The sequence below is a fragment of the Phaethon aethereus genome (assembly GCF_964289735.1).
Source record: "Phaethon aethereus genome assembly, chromosome: 3".
NCBI lineage: Eukaryota > Metazoa > Chordata > Aves > Phaethontiformes > Phaethontidae > Phaethon > Phaethon aethereus.
The window spans coordinates 102853601-102877127 of NC_138576.1; the positions used below are offsets into that span (position 1 = coordinate 102853601).

General features: G+C 47.2%; 1 protein-coding gene across 1 annotated transcript in view; it reads right to left on the bottom strand.

Annotated features, from left to right (window-relative positions):
* Positions 1–3956: 3956 nt before the first annotated feature.
* PKDCC (protein kinase domain containing, cytoplasmic) overlaps positions 3957–23527 on the bottom strand; it is a gene marked incomplete at its 3' end in the record, with an annotated part of 36233 nt that continues 16662 nt past the window's right edge. Inside the window, exons 3-7 of the mRNA XM_081997050.1 lie at positions 20969–21240; positions 17482–17561; positions 16646–16753; positions 6514–6687; positions 3957–4042 (exon numbers count right to left, since the gene is read on the bottom strand). Of these exons, the coding sequence (XP_081853176.1) occupies positions 3957–4042; positions 6514–6687; positions 16646–16753; positions 17482–17561; positions 20969–21240 (720 nt within the window). The remainder of the gene's footprint in view (positions 4043–6513; positions 6688–16645; positions 16754–17481; positions 17562–20968; positions 21241–23527) is intronic.

Consider the following 23527-nt stretch of genomic DNA (forward strand, 5'->3'; position numbering starts at 1 on the left):
ACAGCGGGCTGTGGGAGGGCAGCCACGCAGGGCAGCCCTGCGAGGAGCTGCGGGGCTCTGCCCTCCATAGCCGCAGCAGGCTGCCCACGCGGGTAGCCGCGTCTTTCAGGACGCTTGCCGGTGACGGACCGATTAGTCACTAGGTCTGCTCCTTTGCTCAGCTGGTATGAACACAAGGCTGCATTGACTTACCATGAGCACAAGCTGTTTCTTAACTTGGATCTCAGAGGCAGGGACAAGGTCTTCACTGTGCACCTACTAGGGTCAGGGTCCTGCTCCGGGACAGTGGTCCCCAGCGGTTACCACACCACATGCAGTAGCTGGTGAAAGGAAGACCTACCTTCTCTCCGAGCTGCCATCCCTCTCACAAATCTTATGGGAAACTCGGTGGTCACGGCTGATAGAAGTACTGAGCAAAATGCCTCGGTGAAGCAGTGAAAGGCAGGGCAAAGCACGTTCGGAATAGTCGTACTTACACTAACCACCTTCCGCTCATGCTGGAAGAACATCTCTCTGCGATTCTTCACCAGCTCACTGCCTGTCCAACCCCCCTTCCCTCTCTATACAAACTTACCCGAGTTCTCAGCTGGCAACCGGGCGCGCTTGTTTTCAGGCTTTCTGTCAGGGTGGTGAATCCTGGTGGCGATGTCACTGGTTTCACCACACATTTCTCAGATGTGATGCGAGTTGTAACAACCCGTTTCTGGAGTTGAATACCTGAGACCTCGGCTTTCCACTTAAAATGATGCACTGAAGTTAGCTGGGGAGAAAGCTTTGAAAAATGACCAGAGAGAAAACAGGAGGCTCAGACAAGATACATAAAAATAGAAAAACACATTTTTATTTTGGTCCGAGCACAGACAAACGCTCTCGCCGTGCCCCCAGTACATCCCATGGGATGCTGGGCCGGAGGCGATGCCAAGCAGCGCCCGCTTCGCTGCCCGGAGTCCGCTCCCAGCAGCGGGGCTGGTGTCACCCCTCCACCAAGCCATCCTGAAGACGGAGGGCAGCTCCTGCAGGTGCTCTGAGCTGCAGCACCCGCTGCTTCGCGCAGCTCTCGCTTCTCCAGGTGAACTCAACATCCTGTGTAGCACTTCATTTTGTGCGTAGCCAGTGGGTTTTTCACTGAGGAAACAAGCTCTGTTAGGCGTGACACGTACATAAATACGTACACACATACACACACGTGCGTGCGCGCACACAGACATCAGTCGTTTAAAGCCCTGTGGGTGTCTTCTTTCACATTTCTACCTTGTGGCTGGAGGAAGGCAGGAAATGTAAAAAGCAGTCAAAACTTTAGGGGGAAAAAAACGGTTAGAAATGCCTTTTCCACAGAAAATGTGAAGCATCTCCCAAGCTGACTGGCCCAAATGTGCCAGCTCACTTTGTGCCTTGCTTCCTCCCCCTCCTCCTCCTCCTCCTCATCTGTGGCTTCTCAGGGGTTTCCATGCCACAAGCGCCAGCCAGGCACTTTGCTGAATCAGACCCACTGCTGCCAAAGACACTTTCTCCCCATAAATTCAGACTTTTGCCAGTGCTTATTGCAGCTATTAAATTCAGTTACTGTAGTATCACGCCTCTCTTATTAAGATTTTAATCAGCATTTCCACTGGAAAGCCTTACTCTCAAAAAGTTATAAAACCGCCTGTATAAAGTTGATTACCACTGAAATTTAGAATCCAGCTTTTTGGCTCACGTTTCTTTCCTGCTTACTTGATCTCTGTAAAAGCTGATGTAAATTGGCTTGGCAAGTTTGTTTAATTCCAGAGATAAACAATTCCTGACTTAAGAGGCATTTTTTTCTGGTGCGCAGAAAGTGATGGAATGAAATTATCCTGTTACCTGCCTGCAACATTAAAGAATTACCCCGGGTATCTTTTTTTTCTTTTTTTTTTTTTTTTTCCTTTTAAATGTTGGTATTTTTTACCTAGGAATGCAACTGAAGAATTTAACCGTTCATATTGTTTTTACACGCTCAGTATTTTTGGAACAGTGTACAGTGCTTAATGGGAAGGCAATCACAGGAGGTTAAAGACTTTCAAAATACATACCAGCACCTCAGTGCCAACAACCCATATCACTTCAATGAACTGTGCAGTGTGTGCTGGCATGATTTATGTAGCAATTTTAAAAGAATCTGTAGTGTTTGTTTATTACCACAGCATGATTGATGGGTTCCTAAGTGCACGGCGACACAATCAGCTGAGCTATTAAGGCTGGGAGTTTGATAATTTGTGAGTTACAGCCCTTACAGCATGTCATTTCAGCCAACTGCCAGCAGTCGTTAGGGTATCGGCGATCTCGGAGAAACCGCAGCGAGACGAGACCCGCTGCTGATGGCATCACTGTTGGACCATCTCTCCTGCATGGTCACACTGCTGCCCAGCTTCCCTGGCTCTCCTACTCTCCTTCCGTCACCCTCCCTGGTAAAGAAAATACACCGTTAAGCCCGATGAGCAACTCCTTCAGGTTCTGCTCTCATCCTCGCCCTTTCCAAACGTTTAAAGACCGTTACCAGCGTGACTCGGACCACAGAGTAGGAAAGGCTGCTCAAGCACTGTCTTCTAACAGCCACTTGCTTCGCGACAGGCAACCGCGCAGACAAAACCACCACGTACCCCAGAAACACACCCCTCACTGGGAGCCACTGGAACAACCTCAGTGCCTTCCTGGAAAAAATATCCCAGGCTTAAGTTTACATACAATGCATTATGTCTAAGTCTTCACTGGATTTAGACATGTATTTGCAACAACAACAACAACAAAAATCAAGTATGAAAGAAATTGTATTTCTCTTTTATTTTATTTTTTTACAAAAATAAACAATTTGAGAAACAAAAGCACATTTTTTTTCCTGGCTGTACAAACTACAAAACAGTATGACATTGGTCACCTTAGCATTTACTTTATGGCTTTCACTGAAAGCAAATTCTCTAGACACACCATGCCTGTAAAACACATTTTATACAGAATTAAGGCTAGCATTGATTTGACATTACGAAGGTCATTTACTTCATTCACTCTAAGAATTAGCAAGCGGTGCTTTAGAAAACCAAGGATTTGATGATAAAAAACACGAATAACTGCAAGATAGTCATTAAACTAGCACTGTTCCACCAGCTGGATTGCTTTGCCAGTCTGTCAAAGATGTGGCTTCCTGGACAATTCAAACTCGATTCAACAAAAGTCTTAAGCACAGGCTTAATTGTAAGCATATGCTTAGGCCTATCCCTATTCTGCAAAGCACTCGGCACTTGGGTAAGTCCCTACTCTTTCAGTGGGACTATTCATATGCTTATGTGATTTGCTGGACCTACAAAATGGCTCTTTTAAATTAAAAATGAAACTTTATGATAACATGGGAAGCAAAAATGAAAATTAGCTACAGTCTTGCAATTCTAAACATAACCAATTCCTTCCTTTTGACAAATACGCCGGCACTGCATATTTGATAGCTTTAACACAAATGCTGATTGTCTTCAGTAACATTTGCTATTCAGCTTACAAATTGATGCGCTTCAGTCAGTCTGTTGTGATTGTACGTGCCCAAATAAATATCAGCGCGGAGGATACAGACTTCCCATAGACATGATTGACTTTCATCTCTGTACACACGTGTACAGGTCAGAAACGTTATGCTAACCTCGGTTAGAAAAGCCAGAGCTGCCAGCTGATTTATAACCAAAATTATACCCTAACAGTGTATCGTATCTTGTATTTTGCTTTGTTTAAAAAAAATAAAAATAAAAAATCACATTTTCAAAATGTTGTTTTATTGCACATTCATCCTGGTCATGCAGGTTATTTCTTTAAAGTTTTGTTTAGCACTCTATAGATTAGAATGAGTAATAGTGCAATTATCTCTCCGGCCACAGCCGCCTTCTACCTAACAGCTGCCTATATTTATACACAAACAGCTCTCGTCACTCACGCATCAGACCGAGACACTTTAGGCATCAGTCTGTCACCTTCACATATGTTATCTTGTCAGGATCAGGCACGATACGATTTGAGGCCATCTTGAAGAAGACAAGCTGCCGACCTGCATCGAATAGGGAAAGGTGGGCCAGGGGGAGGGGGGAAAAGAAATAAATAAATTAGAAGCAATGAGCAAAAGGTTGCCTACCTTAAATATTGACGTTTCATATTCTTCTTCAATCTGTGCATTCTTCAGGCAACCCAAGACTGAATCCTCTTAACTTCAACTGGTATAAACCTGAAATTCTTTTGTCTAAAATGAGGCTGAAATCTCCCCAGTTTCAGTACGTTTACTCTTCCCGAACTATGATCGAGAAGTGGCCGTGCACGGCCAACACGGTAAATGACGGAAAGGTCTGAAGATTTTGCTACAGATTTCACGTGATCTTTAAAAAAGTATTTAAAGACTCTCCCACTGATAAAAACAGGCTTGAGCTCAGGGCTTAAATGAAGGACATTCATCTGACAAGGAGCAGTATCGTCTTTGCGTGCTTGAATCCCTACAAAGCCCACCAGTGCTGTGGACGTCAACCACGGCTTTCCCGGCCATAGCTCTTGCCGACGGCTTCGTCGCTCCGGGTTTTAAACAAGCTGGAACAAGGTTCCTACGTCTCAAACCAAAACCAGCAGCAAGTGGTAACACCCTGGCAGCGCGAGGCACCTGCCACCCACACCGCCGATGGCAGCGGGGGCTGAATCTGGTGGGGTTTCTTCCCCTCAGCGGCGTTTGTGGGAGCGGCAGCACAGTTCTCGTGTCCCCCCGTGCTTACGGGCCTGGCCCCTCACATCCCTGCTTCTCCCTGCCGTCCCACCGCACCGCCACTGCCCTTCCTTGAAGCACGGAGAGAGATTTTCCACAGCTATTCCACCTCTGCCTTCCCTCTCTCTCAACTTCAGAAAACCCAACGCTTTTTACGCCCAGCTGCCTCTCTAGAGGGCTCCCGTAACACTATTTTCTTTAAAAGCATCACAGGGCAAACGAGATGCCTCAGCTGCTGAGCAGACTCCCATGCTGCGGATTTCAGGGACTCGAGTGCTCAGGTGTCAGGAACGGCAGGGTAAAAGAAATGATAAGCAAGACTAGAGATATGGCTAATATGTCTCATTTGCTTTTAATATTATAATCTGAGGCAGGAGCTGCTCCAAATTTCCTATGAATTTCCCTGTGCCATAATAAGTACTTTTTTAGTATATTAATTAACTTAAATAATCTGACTATAAATAGTCTGACACGGTGACCTCGTAGTCACTGGTTAGCCACAGGCAAGGCTAATATGTTAGTTTTTTCTAGGTTCCATGGAAGTCTCTGTTCAAACCTCTCAGAAGCACAAGAAATGCAGAAAGCCTTAGCAGCACAGTGCCTAAAACACTCTGAAACGTGTAACTGCCCGAAGTTTCTACTAGTTTGTGACGCTTCCAGAGCTGGGGACCTGCTAGGCACGTATATAAGCCTGGCTTCGCTGTGTATTTATGTTGCTCAGCTAAGCACAACTGAAGCACCCGACTGCACACAGGGTAAATTTTCACTTTAAGGTTAAGACATGTTATGATCACAGACGTACAGGCGGAAAGCTGAGCCTCGGAGCCGAAATAACTTGCCACACTGAAGTCTGTGGCAGAGCGGGCTCACAGGCAAGGGGCGCGAGTTGGGAGTCCGCCGCAGCATTCAGCTCTTTGAACCCCTTCAGCCACTCCAGAGCTGCAGCTACCAGAGATTTTTAGTGGAGACATTTTTGTTTCTCAGGTTGCTCTGGAGTTGCCTGAAGCAGGCACAGGTCTGGCGCAGCAGCAGTGAGCCAGGGCCAACGCCATGCCAATGGGCACCGACTGCCTGCCTTCAGGGGAACCACACTGGGACTGCCAGGCCCACAGACCTTTTGGCAAACCTATGTCTCTTTTCAGCAAGTGTATTGTCAGACAAGAAAATGAGTTGTGGTAGCAAATGGGATTTTCCCCTGGAAGTTCTACTTGTACTTCTACCTGGTTTTAAACCCGCCCTCCTCGCTGTCCTTCGGCCAAAGCCCTTCTGCTGGAAGCACCGTGTTCCCACCAGCAGCTGGGCACCTCTGACAGCAGCCAGGAAGCCTCAGCTAGACGCACAGGAGAACCTGTTTGGTTTCGTGTCAAACCGCAATAACTATATGGATTGGAAAGATTTATTTAAATCCAGATGTTGGACCATGTCCTGCACATTTAACTGCAGAAGCAGGTCACAGGCTTTTATTGTTGTTTCTGCTGCTGTGTTTTAAAATAAAATTTCGGATGTGACGGTTTGGAGACCTACAGTCCATGTGCTGCAGCCCTCTGGTGCCAGCTCCTTTGAGCCCACCCGCAGGTTCCTGCTCCCCTGACGGCTGGCAAAAAGAAGCCTCACCAAAACCCAAACCACCTCAGGTGGAGCTTCAGAAGCTTGTAGCTGCTGCTTGTGGCTACCACAGCCCAGCTCAGCACTCTCCCCAAGCTGTATAAAGACAAGTAAAGCAGCCAGAATACATGACAGCTGCTGCCTTCTGCTCCGCAGCATCCACGACCTACCTGTCCAAGTCGTCTGGTTAGTCAGGACAAAAGCTTTGCACTGGGAGTAGCTGTCACAAATATCAAAGGCTTCGTTGACGTCAAACACAGAGAGGAGGCAGCCCTTATGATGGTAGGATGGCCAGCATCTGTAGTTCTCATCAGGAATAAAAGCTTCAGGCACCCGTCTGTACTCTGCAAATAACCAGAGCAAAGCAATCGTTTCGAAAGCTCCAGCAAACTGTTTGTTTTTAACAAGCAAGGTTTATTATAACAGCTTAGGAGCGGGACATATGACGGAAAAGGTGACGGGCTAGACTGTACCAGCCCCGATTTACTGCCAAACGTGTTTATAGCTCTGCACCTTACTTTCCTTTTCCTTTCCTCCTTTCTTCTTCTCACCTTTTTCTCCAGAAAGTGTCTGTAAATAAACAGTCTGTGTACAAAACCCTTTCCCCTTCCCCACTGCGTAGGCGAGGCTTTGGTTTTATTAGGAGTTTTACAGGAAGAATGTCCCATTGAACAAACAGCATCCACTTGAATGAACTGACTCACTGTCCTACTTCTTAACAGTGAGCAGGATTGTCGGGGTGAGACCCAACCAGGCGTTCCGAGCCCTCCCTCTCCCTCAGAAGAGCATACTATTTTCCTCTGGTCCTTTTAGAGCAAGAAGAAAAGACAGGCTTTTAATTAAGCAAACTTTTTTTGCTTGCTCAGATTAGCACAAAAGGGGAGTCGCCCGGTGGGCCTCCAAAGAGAAGGGTAAAAAAAAAAAAAAAAAAAAATTGCAGCAGGAGCACGTCAGCGTGGTCCTCGCCCCACGCCTCCGCGCTGCCCTGCCGATCGCTCCTCTCCCTTGGCTGCCGTTCAGTCTCACTTGCCTTTAAGAGCTGCCTCTTGTTCTCTGTTCGCAGCTCCTCTCACTTTCCCAGCCACTGATGGGGGTTTCTCTAATGAATGCATCAGCAAATTCAACTAAACATTTATAAACATTTCTATTTAGCGTCCAGACACACAAATTGACGGTTCCCCCCGTCTCTCCCCCCCACCGTCCTATTAAAAAAAATAAATAACATTCTATATTTCTTCTAATTGTGTCTATTATGGAAACCAGAGCTGCCGGCCCTGACTCACAGCCTATTCTTAAGTCACTTTGGTTCAGGCATTTTCTGCCTGACGTCGCAGATTCAGCCTGCTAATATTTCAGGCAGCACGTTGTACGAACACCACCGAGTCAGAGGTGAGTGTGTCTACTGCTCTAAACTGCCAGTACTTCAACTGGGAAAAGACATACACATCCACAAGTGCTCATTCACACCACACAGTCTGAAATAGTGGGAAACAAACACAGTAAATGCATTCTTTTTTTAAACCTGGCTCATTAAAGGTATCATAAGAAATATTCACAAACAAGAGGCAAAATCACAGCTGATCACACCCCACTTAAATCAAAGGCAAAATAGTTTTCGTTAATTCAGAAGACGCAGACTCATGCTCATGAAGAAAAAAACCCCAAATGAAAATGTAGTTTCACATTACAGCTGGTCGTTTCTCCATCAAAAATATATACACATTTTTCTGAAGAAAAGTCAGAGCATAAATCAAACTGGCCAGGTAGGTGAAGTCCCCTTTTCTCAAATTTCTGTATCAACTGTACAGTGTAACAACAATCGACTGTAACTGAATTATATTCTCTTCTCTCTGTATGCTAACTGCTGACTATTGATTTGCACCTCTCAGCCAAGGTCAGTAAAATGGTGTGTACAAGTAAGATGAAAAAAAAAAAAAAAAATCCCTTCACTGTTGTCAGCACCATACACCGCTACCTGTATCAGCGTGCGTGCCGTGCTGACTGCACGCACAATGCGGCTCTTCACAACTTCCCTTTGCCGGGCCACCGAAGTGCCACCCAACGCTGCGCTGCGCCGAAGTCCACGCCACAGCAGACATTCACCGAAGAGGGGGAAGAGGGGGAAGAGGAAGAGGGGGAAGTATCTTCCTGATTCTCCGTGTCAGCAGGGAGCATCGGAGCCTGCCAGGCTCCGTGCCAGGGCTGGGAGGGAGCTGCAGCATCCCTCGCGCACCATCAGGGCACTACGCGGAGCAGCCCCACCATCAGGTCATGTATTTTTCTCCATGCAAGGCAGAAGCCCATCTGGAAGACCCTTATTTTCAATTATCATTCAATTTTGAAACTCTTCCGCGCACAGCTGTGCCTCAGTACGCCTATAGCACCTTCTTTCTCCCCAGCGCTGTTCCCGTTGCAGCTGTCAGGGGTTAGGCTCTCTGCTGATGCAAACAGGTTTCAAGAGAGCAGCAGTGATTTACGTGACCCGAGGCTCTGTCAGAGGTAGGAGATAAAGTTCTCCCTCTCCACCCACTTTTTCAAGGTGACCGAGCCTGGTAAAGCATCTGAGCAGCTTGGACATGTGAATCAACAGAGTTGGGCCAGGAATAACTGCAACGGTGACGGCGAGGTCCTGGCTTGTGGGTGGCAAAGAGGATGGCACCCTCCACACCGGCACTTAGGGTGGCCTTGCGGTGCTGCAGAGCCCCACGGCCGTCCCTCCTCTCCTTGCCGCTCCCCGCCAGTCCCTACACGAGGGAAGCCACCACCTGCCCGCAATGGCCTCGGGGTGCCCCGCTTGCAGGAACAGGGTGGCGCAACAGGTACCCGGCAGCGCGACCCAGGCGCAAAGGGCGCTCTCCTCGGCTGGGAGGGCACCAAGCGCCGGACCGGCGGAAAATACAGCCGCTGGAAATCTACGTGAAAGCAGAGAGGCTGACGGGGTCTGCAAAGGCAGCTTCGGGCAGCTCCCCCGAAGCAGCAGGGACCACTGAACACCTGCAGTTCGGGGAACTGAGCCTCCACCTGTGGGGAGGGGAGCAGGATGCAGCACGGGGGAAAGGCAGGAAGGCAGCCTCTCTCCCCGCCTGCGGCAGGCAGCAGGGATGGCTGCCCAGGAGCGCCTTCCCCCGGCAGCATCCCGATGGGAAGGCAGCCACGAGGAGCAGGGCACGGGACACGTGACGGCCCCGCACCCTGGATCACATCCCCAAACCAGCCAGGTGCTGCCGCCGCCCCAGCGAGCCAACGCGGGATCTCCTCTTCAACTACTACAGTCGGAAACGGATGAGAAAGTCACGGCAACACCAACCGCGCGCTCGTCTGAGGAAACCGCATTTTTCTCCAAAACTCGCTTTACCTCGAGCAGGGCAAGGTAGCTGCCTTCCCCTTTTGCACGGCGCAGGCAAGTATCCCTGGAATCCCTTGTTTACGCAGCGACAAATTAGGGAGCTGACCCCTTAGCCCTTATTTGTATGAGTTGTGGAGAAACGCACTCCTCTCACATGAACTGGAAGGGAGCTCCTGAAGGATGACCCTCCATCAAGATGTGCCCCGGCCCTGACATTAGCCCCAGCCCGGAGGAGAGCGGGGCTTCCCCGACACCTTTAAACAATCATCTTGGTCACTACAGTGCAGTTACTTGCTCAATTAAGCAATACTCCACCGGTTTAAAGACAGCTCCAGCTCAGGTTTTTGTCCTGCCAAGACCTGAAACTTGCTTAAATGGAGTCCGTGGAATTTGAAGGCTCATGGCAGTAAATCACATCATAAAAAGGTCAAAGTTCTGGTCGATTTCCAGACTAATGGTGTTTAAAACCAATAAATACTTGCCTAATACTATAAATGCAGCCATAAATTTACACTTTTGCGTACATGCGCGTAGCTTGACACAGAGTGCATAAAGCCTATCAAGGTAACGCCAAGGAATAGATCAGAGCACTGCAAGATGCTCCCACCAGCATCACAAGGGAAGAAGAATCCTTTTCTCCATCTACTGGTTTTGTGAGGGTTGAAGCAAAGAAATGCAATGCAGTAAGCCTGGTCTCAGTGTCACGACAGATTTACTCCAGCTTAACATACGGGAGCCAATTCCCTGTTTATAGTTATACAAGTAACTCCTACTAGGAAACGTTCTTCCTGCCTTGTAAACATTTTGAAACTTGGAAATATCTTCCAATGCTGAAGCTGGGCAATCCTCAAAGGGCTTTTTTTTTTGGTGATATTTTTAATAGTTTTAAAATAGTTTTATGAGTTTGCTCTGGTCAATCAACACACGCTGTTTCGATCAGGCCAAAGTCTTCTTAGAAGTTTCTTACAGCGCTAGCCAGCCCCTGTGACAGCCACGGTGATACTCAAACCGAGCACCTTCTCCTGACAGGTAAGAGAGGCATCTTTAAAGCAACCTGCAGCATTGCTGACCAGTGCAACGGCTATAAAAGAAAGCCAATGCTTTAAAATCTTACTCTAAATTTTTTCCATCAAAAATCACCTGCGTTGTCCCAAAGCCGACTACAATCTATAAACATACTCATTTTCACTGTACAAGACTGAATCATATAAATAACTCCGCAAGTATATAATAAACTACGTGAAACCGCCTGTGGTTTCCCCCTTTTAGCTTGTTTGAATCACCCTAAATCTGACTTTAATCAGTCCTAATGACCGTTTATTTCAGCCACAGCAGCCAGACTGCATTTTTACTAGCAACTACAGCTACTCGTTGGAAATTTGCCCAGCTCTCTTTTCTAGTTATCACCTGCCAATACACCACGGGTCAGCGACACAGACACAGTAACGTTCATCCCTGAGAGAGAAATCGCGTTGCTCCTTTTCCTCCCCTCTCCAGAGCAACACTGGCAGTCGACTCCTGGTTTGCTTTTAATTGCTTTGCTTACAAGCAAGCAGAAGGAACCCGATCTTGCCAGTCTCAGCGAAAAGTGGTATTGAGCAGCGTTTTGCTCTACAAACAGTCCCCACTGATTCCCAGGGAGCTTACGGAGAACAGAATCGCCTCTTAAATAGACAATAGCACACTTATGGGTTTAGTATGCTTCACGTCATGCTGAGATTTTCCTCATGCTTCAATACCTCACATTCAAACATGCTTCCGACGACGAGCCTGGCAAAGCCGTCCGCGCAGTCGCGCTACGGAAAGCTATTTTTCGGTATGCCTTGCCTATGCTAGGCGTATCCCGCCGGCCTCTGCTTTCCATCATTTCTGACGAGTCCCAACTGCTCGGAAGGACGGACAGGCCTGGCAGGACAGGGGTTTGCCGTCAGCTCGGGAGATAGCCCTGCCTCTCTGGTGAGTATTTTTGTCCTTCGGCTGTTTCACGCGTGCGGGCTGGAGGCGCAGCGAGGCTCACCGCCTTCCATATGCTTCCACCGTGCGTACGGCAGAGCCGTATTTAAATCGGCACGCCGGCCGTCGCCGAAACACAAACAAATAAGAAGGAGAACGACATGTTCCCTTACATTTTATTGCCATTAACGTGACACAGCTGCAGCGTTTCTCCTGCCGCGTGCCCCACGTCCCAGGGCCGCCCACTGGGCTGCGGAGCCGCCCCGCGCCCGTGGCCACCTCTGCGGTGCACACCGCTTCACCGAGGGTGACCAGCCCAAACCGGTGCCACGGGAGCTCGTGAGCTGCATCCGGCCCGTAAAAACATCGATGCCGATGACGGACGAGCCAAAGGGTGCCCAGGGCGACGTGTGTGGGCTATTTAAACTTAAAGACGGATGCCCACAGGATTTGTAGAAGACGCCCGGCGACTTCTTTGGCGTTCTTGAAAGGAGCCGAGGACCTAACCCACCAGCAGAAAGCGTTCTGCTGCGCCCAGCCGGGCCTCCAGCAGCTCGGCGGCAGCACAGCACGTTGCTCAGCGAACGGGGCACCTGGTTTGCCGGACGGCGGAGGCAGGCGCAGGCAACCACCGGCCGGGCACGCCACAGCTGTACAGCCCCACCGCATTTCCAGCGCCACACGGCTGCAGCGGCCCCTGCGCCGGGACTCGTCCCTGAGCCTTTCTGCCCGTGCGCGCAGCCCCGCGCCCCTCTCCCCCCCAGCCCTGGCCGGCCACAAAGCAGCCTCGGCCTCCCTGGGGAAGGCCCGCCAGGGCCCGAGTGCCAGACGAAGCGGGAACCCGGGCTGCAAGGACGGGGCTGCAGCAGGCTCCCGGCTGAGCCTTCAGGCGCCGCGGGCAGCGCGCCCCTCGTGCCCGCACCGTGGCCTGCTGCAGGGCGTACCGACCGTCTCGAACGATATTCCAGCAACCTCGCAAAATTTCTCTCTCGTGCGTACACATGTGCGCCAACACCCCCCCCCCAGCCCCATTTCAGTAATTCTTGGATGGATTTACAATTTCCTAAGCAGGTTGCTATAACGACCCTGCAGAATATTTTTTCAAAACACTGTTGAACTGTAAATGTTTACATACAGCATAATCCTGCCAAATTGTCTTAAGACAAAGGAAAACACAAAGTGTCTTTGCTTTATGTCCAGCTTTCCAGCTTTTTTAGCATTGAGTACTTTTTTAGCATTGTACTTTCAAGCTAAGAGCAGCAGCTAATTACGCCTTTCTGTGGGCTTGCACACCCTCCGGCCCAGTAATGGGTCATCTATTAGCTTTAATGAATAACAAAGCTATCGGATTTACTAGCGTTAGCTGATTTCACGCATTTCTGAGTAAATCCTGAGTTAACTGAAGGGCTGGGGCTTAGCTCAAGGGCCAAACACCCAGTTGGTCCAAATCGGTGTCACTTGATTGAAGTAATAAAAATGTTGATACTGGGGCAGGACTTTACTGACGAGTATCAGTAGATTTTTTTTATAGTCGTCTTAATCTGGATAATTAATGGAATGATCTAATCATTTTTAGATAACATATGTCAGAAGAAATACATGGTTCCTGTTTTAATTCACATTCTTCTTGATTCCAGCAAGAGAGACCAACAGTCAATGGAATATAAAAGTATTTGCTCATGGTGTTGTTTTTAAACACTGTAATGTTCCTATATCAACATTAACAGTAGTGTGATTTATGATTACAGAACACATACATAGCTATCAAATGTCTCCCGTGCCTCTACTCTGTTTCCAAGACACTAAAGCAAAGTCCAGGGCATAATATAATTTACAGCACTATAAAATCTTTTACAACTGAAGCACAGTGAAAGCTTAATATCCAAGACCTTCTGTAATATGACTATGTCATCTTGTTAAACTTCATTTATGGGAACACTAGGGTTGACAAGAACTTTCTTCATGTCGCTTCCCTACTGATTATCAGTATCACCCTTCTCACTTCACGGTGTTCATAGGAAGGGGTCTTCCTTTCAAAAACATAGGTTCAGATAGATAAGAGACTGTTTCCTCAAAGTTTGTGTTTTAGTTACGGCCTTAGATCACTTGCCCAAGGTCATGATCTCTTCTTTCCTAGTACGAATTGACAATGCTCTATCCAAGACAACGGCTTAATTCAAAGCATTTAGACCTAAGACGAATTCTGAAGCACCATGACCTGAACCTTCTGTGGTTTCTTTTCCCAAAAAAGAAAAGAAAACAAAATCTTGCAATTCTTGGATCTGAATTCTCCTCTAGTTCTGCTTTTAGGACTTCAAAATAGATCACACACCACAAAGGCCTTATTTTGTCCCAACCCTTCAGATGCCAGAGGAGACTGGCTTTGTTAGTTCTTGTCATTTCTACTGTTTGAGAGCGCAAAACTCCTGGCAGCCAAGTCACCTGGTGAGATTTCCATCATCTGGAGCAAAAGTGAGGTGAACTTGCGCCTGCCCAATCCTGGCACGCCGGCGTACAAGCGCAAAGCTCGGGTTAACTCCAATCTGGCCTGAGAACGAAACTGTCATCTCCAGTTTTATCTTAACCTAGCACTGACTTGGAAAACTCTCTCCTTGAACTTTCATTATGTTGTAGAGCGAGGCAGAAAAGGTTTAAAATAAATAAATAAATTCCACAATCTTAAAAATATTTTTTTCTTTGCTTTCAGAGAGTAACACAGTGTCCTCCTAGACCCCAAACAGGTCCAAAGCAGGACCTCAGCTGACAGCTTGGGAAAGTATTACAGTTGTCCCTTCTCACCCCTGTCTCTCCCTCCACCATCCACCAGGAGTTACAGAAATTATTCGATCTGCCCAGCTGTGCAGTCCTGGTTTTGGTGGCCAGGAGGCCAGCTCAGGCGGGAACGTCCCGGCAGCAGGAAGAGGTTGATCACTTGGACACCGGTCCTTTCCAGCACTGCTGTCACCCTCTCCTGCAACTTCACCGTACCGCAGAAGAATTGCTCATTCCATAATCCCTGGATAATTTCTAATTAATAATTTCTAATTCCATAGCCTCTGGACTGAGAACATTAAAAATTAGTTCTAGCATGGTATTACCAGTCAAACACTGGTTGAGGAAGGAACGTGTTCAGAATGAAAATGGTATGTATTTTCACCCTCACGATCTAACTTCTTCATACTTTTCTGGCAAGGAAAGGGAGCCTTAAAATAGAAATGAATTACAACTCCTTTTCTGTTTGGTTAAAGAAGCCTTAGAACAAACAAGAAACGGGCCTGCAGGTCTTAAAGGCATGGCAGCTAAGTCTGAAAACACATCTCATCTAAGTGTAATTTCCACTAAGATATCTGATTTCTGAGGCTTGATGTTAGTTAAGAGCATTTTGCTATCAAGGAGTTCAATATTACACTCACGGTCTTTAACGTAGACTGGCCATAGATGTTACACAAAGCACTTACGGATTTTCGACACCTTTGCTGACACTGCAGAGTGCCTAAGTCCATGAGCAGCGGACTCATGGACTCAAATAAAAAGGGCTCCTTGCACAGAAGGGCATTACTACCCGTGAGCACGGGTAGTGGGTTCTGTGTTACATTATCCAGGACTCTATGGAATTAAACGAACACAAAAATGTGTCATTATTACAGTGGCCAAATATACACGGAGCTCTGCTCCATATTAGTAGAAACCTGCACTGTTACATTTACTACCACTGCCCTACACTCCTCTCCCTGAGATTCTTTATAAACATGACAGCCCTCTAAAATTCAAAACTTCATCTTGTCCTCATACGGCAGTTAAATCTGGAATCAACCAGCATCACAGAAAAACTTCAGCCCTCCTGGCACTTCTTCAACAAAGGACGTGTTTGTACTATTGATTGTACTGCTGAAAATAATTTCGCTGTGTTGACAGGCATCACTCAGCACAGATTGTGATGAAAAGCTGAAAATTAGAAAGTTAAATGAACACCTGCAACAATTTTCCTGCCAATTTTACAACAAAATAAATATCAAATTATTCTGATAAGTGGGTCAAATTCATCCCTGGTGTCATGGCCCTCTGAGGTTAACAGCGCTACGACAGGAATGAATTTGGCTCCTGTGTCTCTTTCACAGAGCAAATGCTTCACTGAACTTTTCAAACCCCTTGCGCCAACATTCATCTTCATTTAGAACCCATCTTTCCCTCTTTACCAGGCTTTTGCAGCAAAGCCATAATTTTCCTATCAATGTGCAGTCAATTATGTTGACAGTTTGACATGAATATTGTACGTACACAAAAATAATTTGCAAAAGACCTTTTTCAATTGTTAGACTTAACAGTCATTTTCATCATACATAATCTTCTTTGACATGTATAATTCCACAAGCTATCCTTCCGGGAAGGATACGCATCCCTCCGTATCATAGCTGCTTGAATAGCATTTTACATACCTGTGGTGCTGCAGAGGTATTATGAAAAAGATACGATTACGCAGCTTCGTTTTCATCCTGTCCTTTTTTCTTCTTTTTTTATCCTATAGCTAGCAGACGGCTGTGGGACACACTATTTTTCTCTTGCAGAGCAAGCAAAAAAGTTTATTCTTCCAATCTACAACTGCTTACGTAACAAGAAACTCCCGTAAGTCCCAGGAAATCCACAGAAGGTTACGGCACCTTGATTAGGTTCACCCCAACTCATGTTTGGGGAGGCTCTGATACTCCAACAGCAGAGAAGTGCGTGGATGTGACGAAAAAACATTTTCTGCAGATCTGCTATGGACAGCAACGCCCCACCGGATTTCCTTATCCCCGTTACCGCCTGATCACACCTATCGATGCACAGTTACCTCATTTAGTGAGAAGGGCTTCAGAGGGCACCCAGGAAGCAAAAAGCAGACAACTGATTATCATGTATATGACTTCAAGGGCCATTGTGCCGCGTTTTCTGCACATTTTCCCTTTCAAACCTCAAAATAAAGACAGAGTCTCTGATTTAAGTTTCGAGAAAGACCACTTTACCAGCTTTCGGCATCCGGGTCATGTTCTGTAGGTACTCTCCACTCTTATACAGATTCAAAACTCTCTCTAGCTGAGCAGCCGTCTCATCTATTCCCCAGTGAAGTTCTCCTTTAAAAGCACAGAAAAAGAATGAGTTAGGTGAGGAGCAACCTGCACAGGACGAAAGCGAAATTGCATTCGAATAAAGCCCTTAAGCTTCAGAGCCCAGCGGCGCCCTGCTCGACAACGGTGCTGCGATGTGGGCATGAAGTCCACGAGTTACTACAAACTGGGTATCGTACCCAACATGAGCCAGGCTTGGCAAAGTCCAGCTGGGAGCCCCGGGCCTGCGGGCAGAAAACACTGCGGTGAGCTCCCCACAAGGGACGAACCTTAGCCAATACGGGGAACCCCAAAGGCTTTGCTTGTTAATTAGCTATATCCCGGCATCATTAAAGTCCCTGTTGAATACACGCAGTACGAGGTATAAAACCCCTAGAATAATGGACCGAAAACACCCAAATCAGACTTACAGGCACACGCAACTACTCTTGTCCCAAAGGCACTACCTTGGTAATTAGTAAAGATCTACGGTAACGTCACTTGCCTCTGGCTTCTGAGGTATAAAAGCACCACTGCTACCACTGGCAATGGGGAAGTAGCCTGTTTTAATCATTAAAATTCCCCTTGCCAGAGACAGGGGTTCCTCCAGATCCCGCAAGGAACTGCATTCTGACGCAGTTCACCCCAGTGAACTATGGCAGTGAACGTAAAAGCAGCATCCCCCACATCCCAAATGTGAGAGTCACACTAAAAAAAAGGGAAATACTTGGCATTACCGTGTTTATTGCAATTACCTGTTGCATTGACTATCTTATCCAGTAATGGTCTCAGTGAGGATGGAGCACTGTGTGGAAGAAGGTATGTAAAAAAAAACCTGCAACGGAAAAGTAACCCATATTGAGAAATTTAAAAAAGAAAAGAGTTTACAATGTCTGGCAACTACTGAAAAACATAAGGAATAAAATTCATATTGCTTATAAGCCACTGACCTATTCGGGAAATATAATCATATTCTATAGTCAAATAAATATATAGCTGAGACTATTCACATAGCTGTCTGGCATACCTAGACCACGTTGTTATACACAAGGCTGCCTTGTAACTATGTGTAAATGTTCCATTAATACAGAAATTTGCTATGAAGCCCCACGGATTATGACTATTTGCAAAGCTGTCTGTACTTTAACAAACTAAAAGGATGCCATCAACCCCAAAAGTCTTGAGGATTTTTTTCAAAGCTGGAAAGTGCATAAATCAAATTTCTGCTCATTTCAAATAATTGACCAGTATTTTCTTTTCTACAGCTTTCTTAGACTTTCAAATTAATTGCCAGGAGAAGGTCGCCTTCTATTGTTTTAATGCCACTGCAATTCATAATGTCTTCTCTGTTCTCACCATTTATCTAAATTCAGGATGCGTTTGTGTAGATACTCATCGACGGGTGCATATTCTCTATTTAAACGTTTTTAATTACAAAAGAAAAAACAATATGCCTTTACCACCACTTGAAGTACACTTAATTTTCACATTGTTCCTTTAAATTTCTATTACTCCACCAATATTACTACCCACTGCAAACTCAGTGTCATAGCAACCTAAGACAGAGATGGACAGTTCAGGATCTGACAATAAAAACAGAACTATCAGACATAAATATTAGGTAATGAGCAGAACAGGAATGCAATTGGGCAATTGCCCTCTTTACATCTAACCGGCAAAGCAAAGTAAACATATACATGTATACATATACATTTCATATACAGAGACCACATTGTCAAACAGAAACCCCCAGGGACTCAGGAGGGAGACTAGCAGACATCTTACATAAGCACAAATTACAAAATTAAGTTACTGATAGCAAATATCAACCATGGACACAGGTATTATTGAGCTGACACATTTCATTTACACAATGAATACCTCCTTGAGATTGCAACTCCTTTTTCATCCCTTACAAAAAGAGTACTTACCATTTTCCCAAGCAGGGAGGATCCCCAGGTAGGCTTTCTTAGCGATGAGTATGAAACAGCCAATATAAATACATACAGAAATCTAAAGAGCAGCGGAACATTTGTAAAGAATAATTTCTCCGGTAAATTTTACCTCACATTTTTTGCTTAGAGATTATCTGTAAAGCAGAGTCTGACCGATGGTGAATAGTTCTTTGCAAAAACTCGGTAGCTGTCATTTCCTTTGCTCAGTGCCGGATGGATGCGAGTCACGGGGGTTAGTGGTTTTGCGCAGCCATAGAAATGTACGACTTGTTCTAACGCAAACACCCACACGCGAAATTCTGACATGTAGAGACTTGCGCAGCTTAATTGCAGGAACATTTGTTATTCATCGATGGCAGGGCCAGTGGCATCCCTTATGATCTGCATAACACAGACTGTCAGACCCATTTACGTTTGTTCCTGCAGACTTTTTTCTTTTTCCTTTCTTTTTTCTTTTTGAGAACTATCTGATCTTAATTTAAGAATTGTCAGTGATGAAGAATTCATCTCAGTCATTGGTTAATAGTTCAAAATATTAATTATCCTGACTTTAAAAACTGTCCAGCGCTTTGAAAATTGCTCCTCCAAGCATTTGGAGGAAAACCCAGAGGGACACATTTGTGACAGAAGGTAACCATCTGAAAGTCAAGATGGGCCAGTTCTCGCATAGTAGAGTTTTTTCCAAAATGTTTTCTCTCCTTTAATTATTTACCTCATAAAGAAACCAGCTAGGTAGACTAATTACACTTTCAAGGCTAGGGCCTGCTGTATTTTAAAACTACAAGGGGTTTACGCACCGCTTGACGTTTTGACGCATTGACTTCTACCTAACCGCACCAGCAACCCTTCACTGAGGGCCACCTCTAACCCCACCGCAACAGAGCGCGTCTGTGAAAACCCGGAATTTACTCGCCTCTACCTAATGAACCGAAGACTTCAAGACAAGCGCACGGAGGCTGCTGCTCACGCCCCAGCATGGGTGGCCGCAGCCCGCTATAGCATGAACCTGCCGTCGAACAAAACCCCCGCTGTCTCTGTCGAACGAAGCCACAGCAGGGGCTGGAAACACCAGGGCGCTGTGCGCGCTGCGCACCGCCGCGCGCTTCAACGGCGACATGAAGAACCGCGATAGCAAAAGGCCGCTTCCGTCGGCGGACGCTTCGGGCCCAGGCGGACGGCTGCCTACTAACGGTTTCTCAGCCTGACCAGTAAAACGGTCTTAACCCAAAAGCTGGCAAGCTAAGCAGGGCCTGTGAGCCGAGCAAATGGGAACGGAAAATTTTGCAGGACGCGCCGAAAGCGGTGCTGCCCAGCGGCGCAGCCCACAGCAGCGTGCTCGGCTAACGTAACACATGCCGGTGAGCGCCCTGGGACCGCAGCGGAAGACTCTCTCTGGAGCAGCTTCTCCTTGCTGCGGTCTGGCAGGCAGCGAACGGCACGGTACTTGAAAAGGAGGTCTAAGAAACGAGCACACCTTTAATGGCACTGCTTTGAGATCCTCCATCCTCCTATCTGGATCGGAGAAGGTGGCCACATGCCCCCGGCGGGAGCGCAGCACTGAGCGTCGGCGGGCAGCTCCCCCAGCACCCCCGCCCAGCCCTCCGAGGGGAGCGACGGGGGAGAACCGAGACCACAGACACAAAGCCACCGCCCAGAACGACGCCGATGTAAATCCGGAGAAAGCCTTAAAACCAAATCTGGAAGAAGGGACGCGTCGGCTGAACGCTTTCTTCAGCGGGGGAAGAAAACTCCTTTCTTCAGGTTTGGGATCATGGCCCAGACCGTCAGCAAGCGAGGGTGCTCTCTGTGGCCCCGCGGCTGCGCCGGGGACTGCTACAATCCTGCCGAGGCAGGCACCGGCCAGACTGGGAGCGTCGAGCCGGAGCACAGGACACGGGCTGAGCCGGCAGTGGAAAGCACGTGATGACCCTTCTTACCTCACGCCGAAGAAGAGCTGCCTGAATCGTCCCAGCGCGGAGCCAGCGGGCCCCCACCTCCACAGGCACCCCAGTTTCACTCCTATGAGGATCTCTACTTGTGTGAAGAATTCAGTGGGGGTCAACCGACGCAAAATTAGACCGAGCGGGGAATCACACACAAAGTATGCAAAACATTTCCGAAGTTATAAATGCGGCGAATTTTCACAAACGAAACAATTGCTCACGGCTTCGCTTACTCTTGGTAATGGTTCTGAGACAACAGGTACTTGCTGATGCGAGTAACTATGCAGGATGCTGGAGATTTTTTGTCTACTTTCAATTCTCTTTTACCTTACCCGATCACATACCTGTAGGCATTGTAGAGATTCCTCTTTTCGTTCATACTCTGACACCGTCCCTCAACCGAACAGGGCAGGGTGAAGTTCCTCGCAGGGAACTCCATGAAGCAGTCGCTGTTACTGGTGCAAGAGCTCTCCTCGATGCTGGCGTCATCCAGATCCGTCACCTTCAGTTCCCCGTCCACGATCACAAACTGCCGAGGGCGAAAATCCAGTAACGTCACGGAGCCGAGAGGAGAGTGAGCCAAATAATGCAGAAGCCGAACCAAGCTGAGACATATCTGAAATGCAAAAACGTGCACACCTTGTGTTATTTTCTCACCACGAAGTATACAAGTGAAACTGCTTTAGCTGAAGATATATTCATAAATACATGACTTAATATAAGCATTAGAACTTCTCCTCAAAACCGAATGTTCCAACTAAGGCATTTTTCATAGGATTAACATAGTTGATTGTAAAACCCTTAGAGGCCTGAAACAAAAATAAGCTGCTTTACCAGTGCTTTCCCACACTATTCTTGAAGCAGGGCTCACTGTTGCTGTTCTTTCTTTTAATAGAAATAAAAGCATTAACTTTTCATAACACATTACGCACAGGCCTTGACCACGCAGCCTGATTCTGCTGTTTTACAATCTCCAGGTCTGGCAGTTTTGGCCGGACGGCCCTGCGCCCACGCCTGGAGCTCCAACTGCAGACGGTGTCTGTATTGCCTCCGTCCTGATCCCGCCTTTTGACTGCTTTTACAACTTTTTTTTTTTCCCCCCACTGGTTCCTCTTATGTTTGCCTTTTTCCAGGGAAGAAGGAAGCAAATTCCCAGAAAGAGGAGCTCCACAGCTCCTCTGTAACTCTTCACTGTGCCTCAGGGTAAGCATATATGTCCATCTACCTTGACGGGTCTACCTTGGTGGACCTTCATGTGCCACTCTGAGGCTGGGCTGGGAGCTCTGTGCTGGTGCTGCGCTTTTCAATTGCCCGTCAGAAAGCTCAGTAACTGAGACGGCAAACTCGATGCACTCAGCCCCTTTACCGAAGTACCGCTTTCAATTCATGCATTCCTTTAGAGTCCACTATGTAACGTATTAATACAAATGTAGCATTAATATGAACGCAGTTAAACACTGGAATTTTTATTCTATGTATTAAATTAATAACAGGTCTTATTCAGTCTAGCAAGCTTTTTATTGTTTATATATAGTCTTTGTTTTCTGTTAAAATACACTGTTAAGGCCATGTGCATTGAAGTAGTCAAATCCAAATTCAACCTCAGGGCATACATAGCATACTCAGGGGAGCACCTAAATGTGTCCTTCATAAGAAAGCCGAGCGTGTCTGAAGTTACCCCTCACAGACCCTTCACCTGTGGGACATCAGGACTATCTCACGCTTCCGTAATCATTCTCCTGCTTGACCAGGCTAGAACATTTTTATCCTGCTTACAGGACACCACAGTTCACATGGAGATGCCTGTGGGTGTGGACGAACACAGGCCTGGTTACGGAATGCCGCACTTGACCACCCTTTCCCACAGCATTCGTGTACGCGCCACCCCGCAATACGCTGCACATAAAAGGCACATCCAGCCCAAACTAACCAACGATACACGTATCTTCACCTGCCAATCAACCCAGAGCTTAGCTTGAATAAAACCACAGGCTGTCATCTGAAATGACTGCCTTTTCTCCAACGTCAAAGCATCCCTGCTCCTGCACTGGCAACCTCTGTGACCAGGCTGAGCCCCGACGGGTGGCTGCCGGGCTCGGACTGCAGGTGCTGCTGCACGACAAGCTTTGAGCATGGCAATGAAGGCTTTGCTCAGCATCACGCGCCTCTGCCGAGAGCAGAGGTGCTGACCTGGGGTGCAAGCCTAGTGCCGAGGCCTTCCACACGAGGAAATTACGTGTAGGAATAAGGTCAAACATTCATGCAGCTCTTCCCATGACTGGACTACAAACAAGTCTCACGAATCAAGGAGATACGGTTTTATTTCCTCCTTCATCCCTGTGTTACCTGCATCCTAGACGAGCTAATGAGCATGACATTATCTAAGACATCATTACGGTGGTCACAGAACGTTTCATCTGCAATCCCACCTCTGTGAATCAGCTCAGCACCTTCATCTACTTCTCCTTCATCTTCCTCTCCATCTCCCTTCACCACTGCTCGCTCAGAAACATCCATACTGGAAGGAAACTTCCCTGTTTATTATTATCCATAATCTAACACATCTCTTGGTCATTTGGTCACGCAGTTGCCGCCTCAGTCCGTTATTTGCGTTCCCTGGATGAGAGGAGCCAAAGACAGGTCCTGTACTTCAGGAGCTGTGACGAGTACCTCTACTGCTTATTAGGACCGTGCTGCTTTCAGGAAAAGGGAGCTGAAGCGTAGCGCAGGGAACACTCTTCCTCCATCTCTATTAGTAAAATAAACTCTGCCAGGGAACATTCCTGGGCACAGAAACTTAATCCCAGACGCACGTGTGCTAACGCGGTTTCTGTCCCGGCTCTGACCGGGACCCAGGCTGCTCTCCCGCACACGCCCCGGACGCGATCCGGAAGGCAGCACGG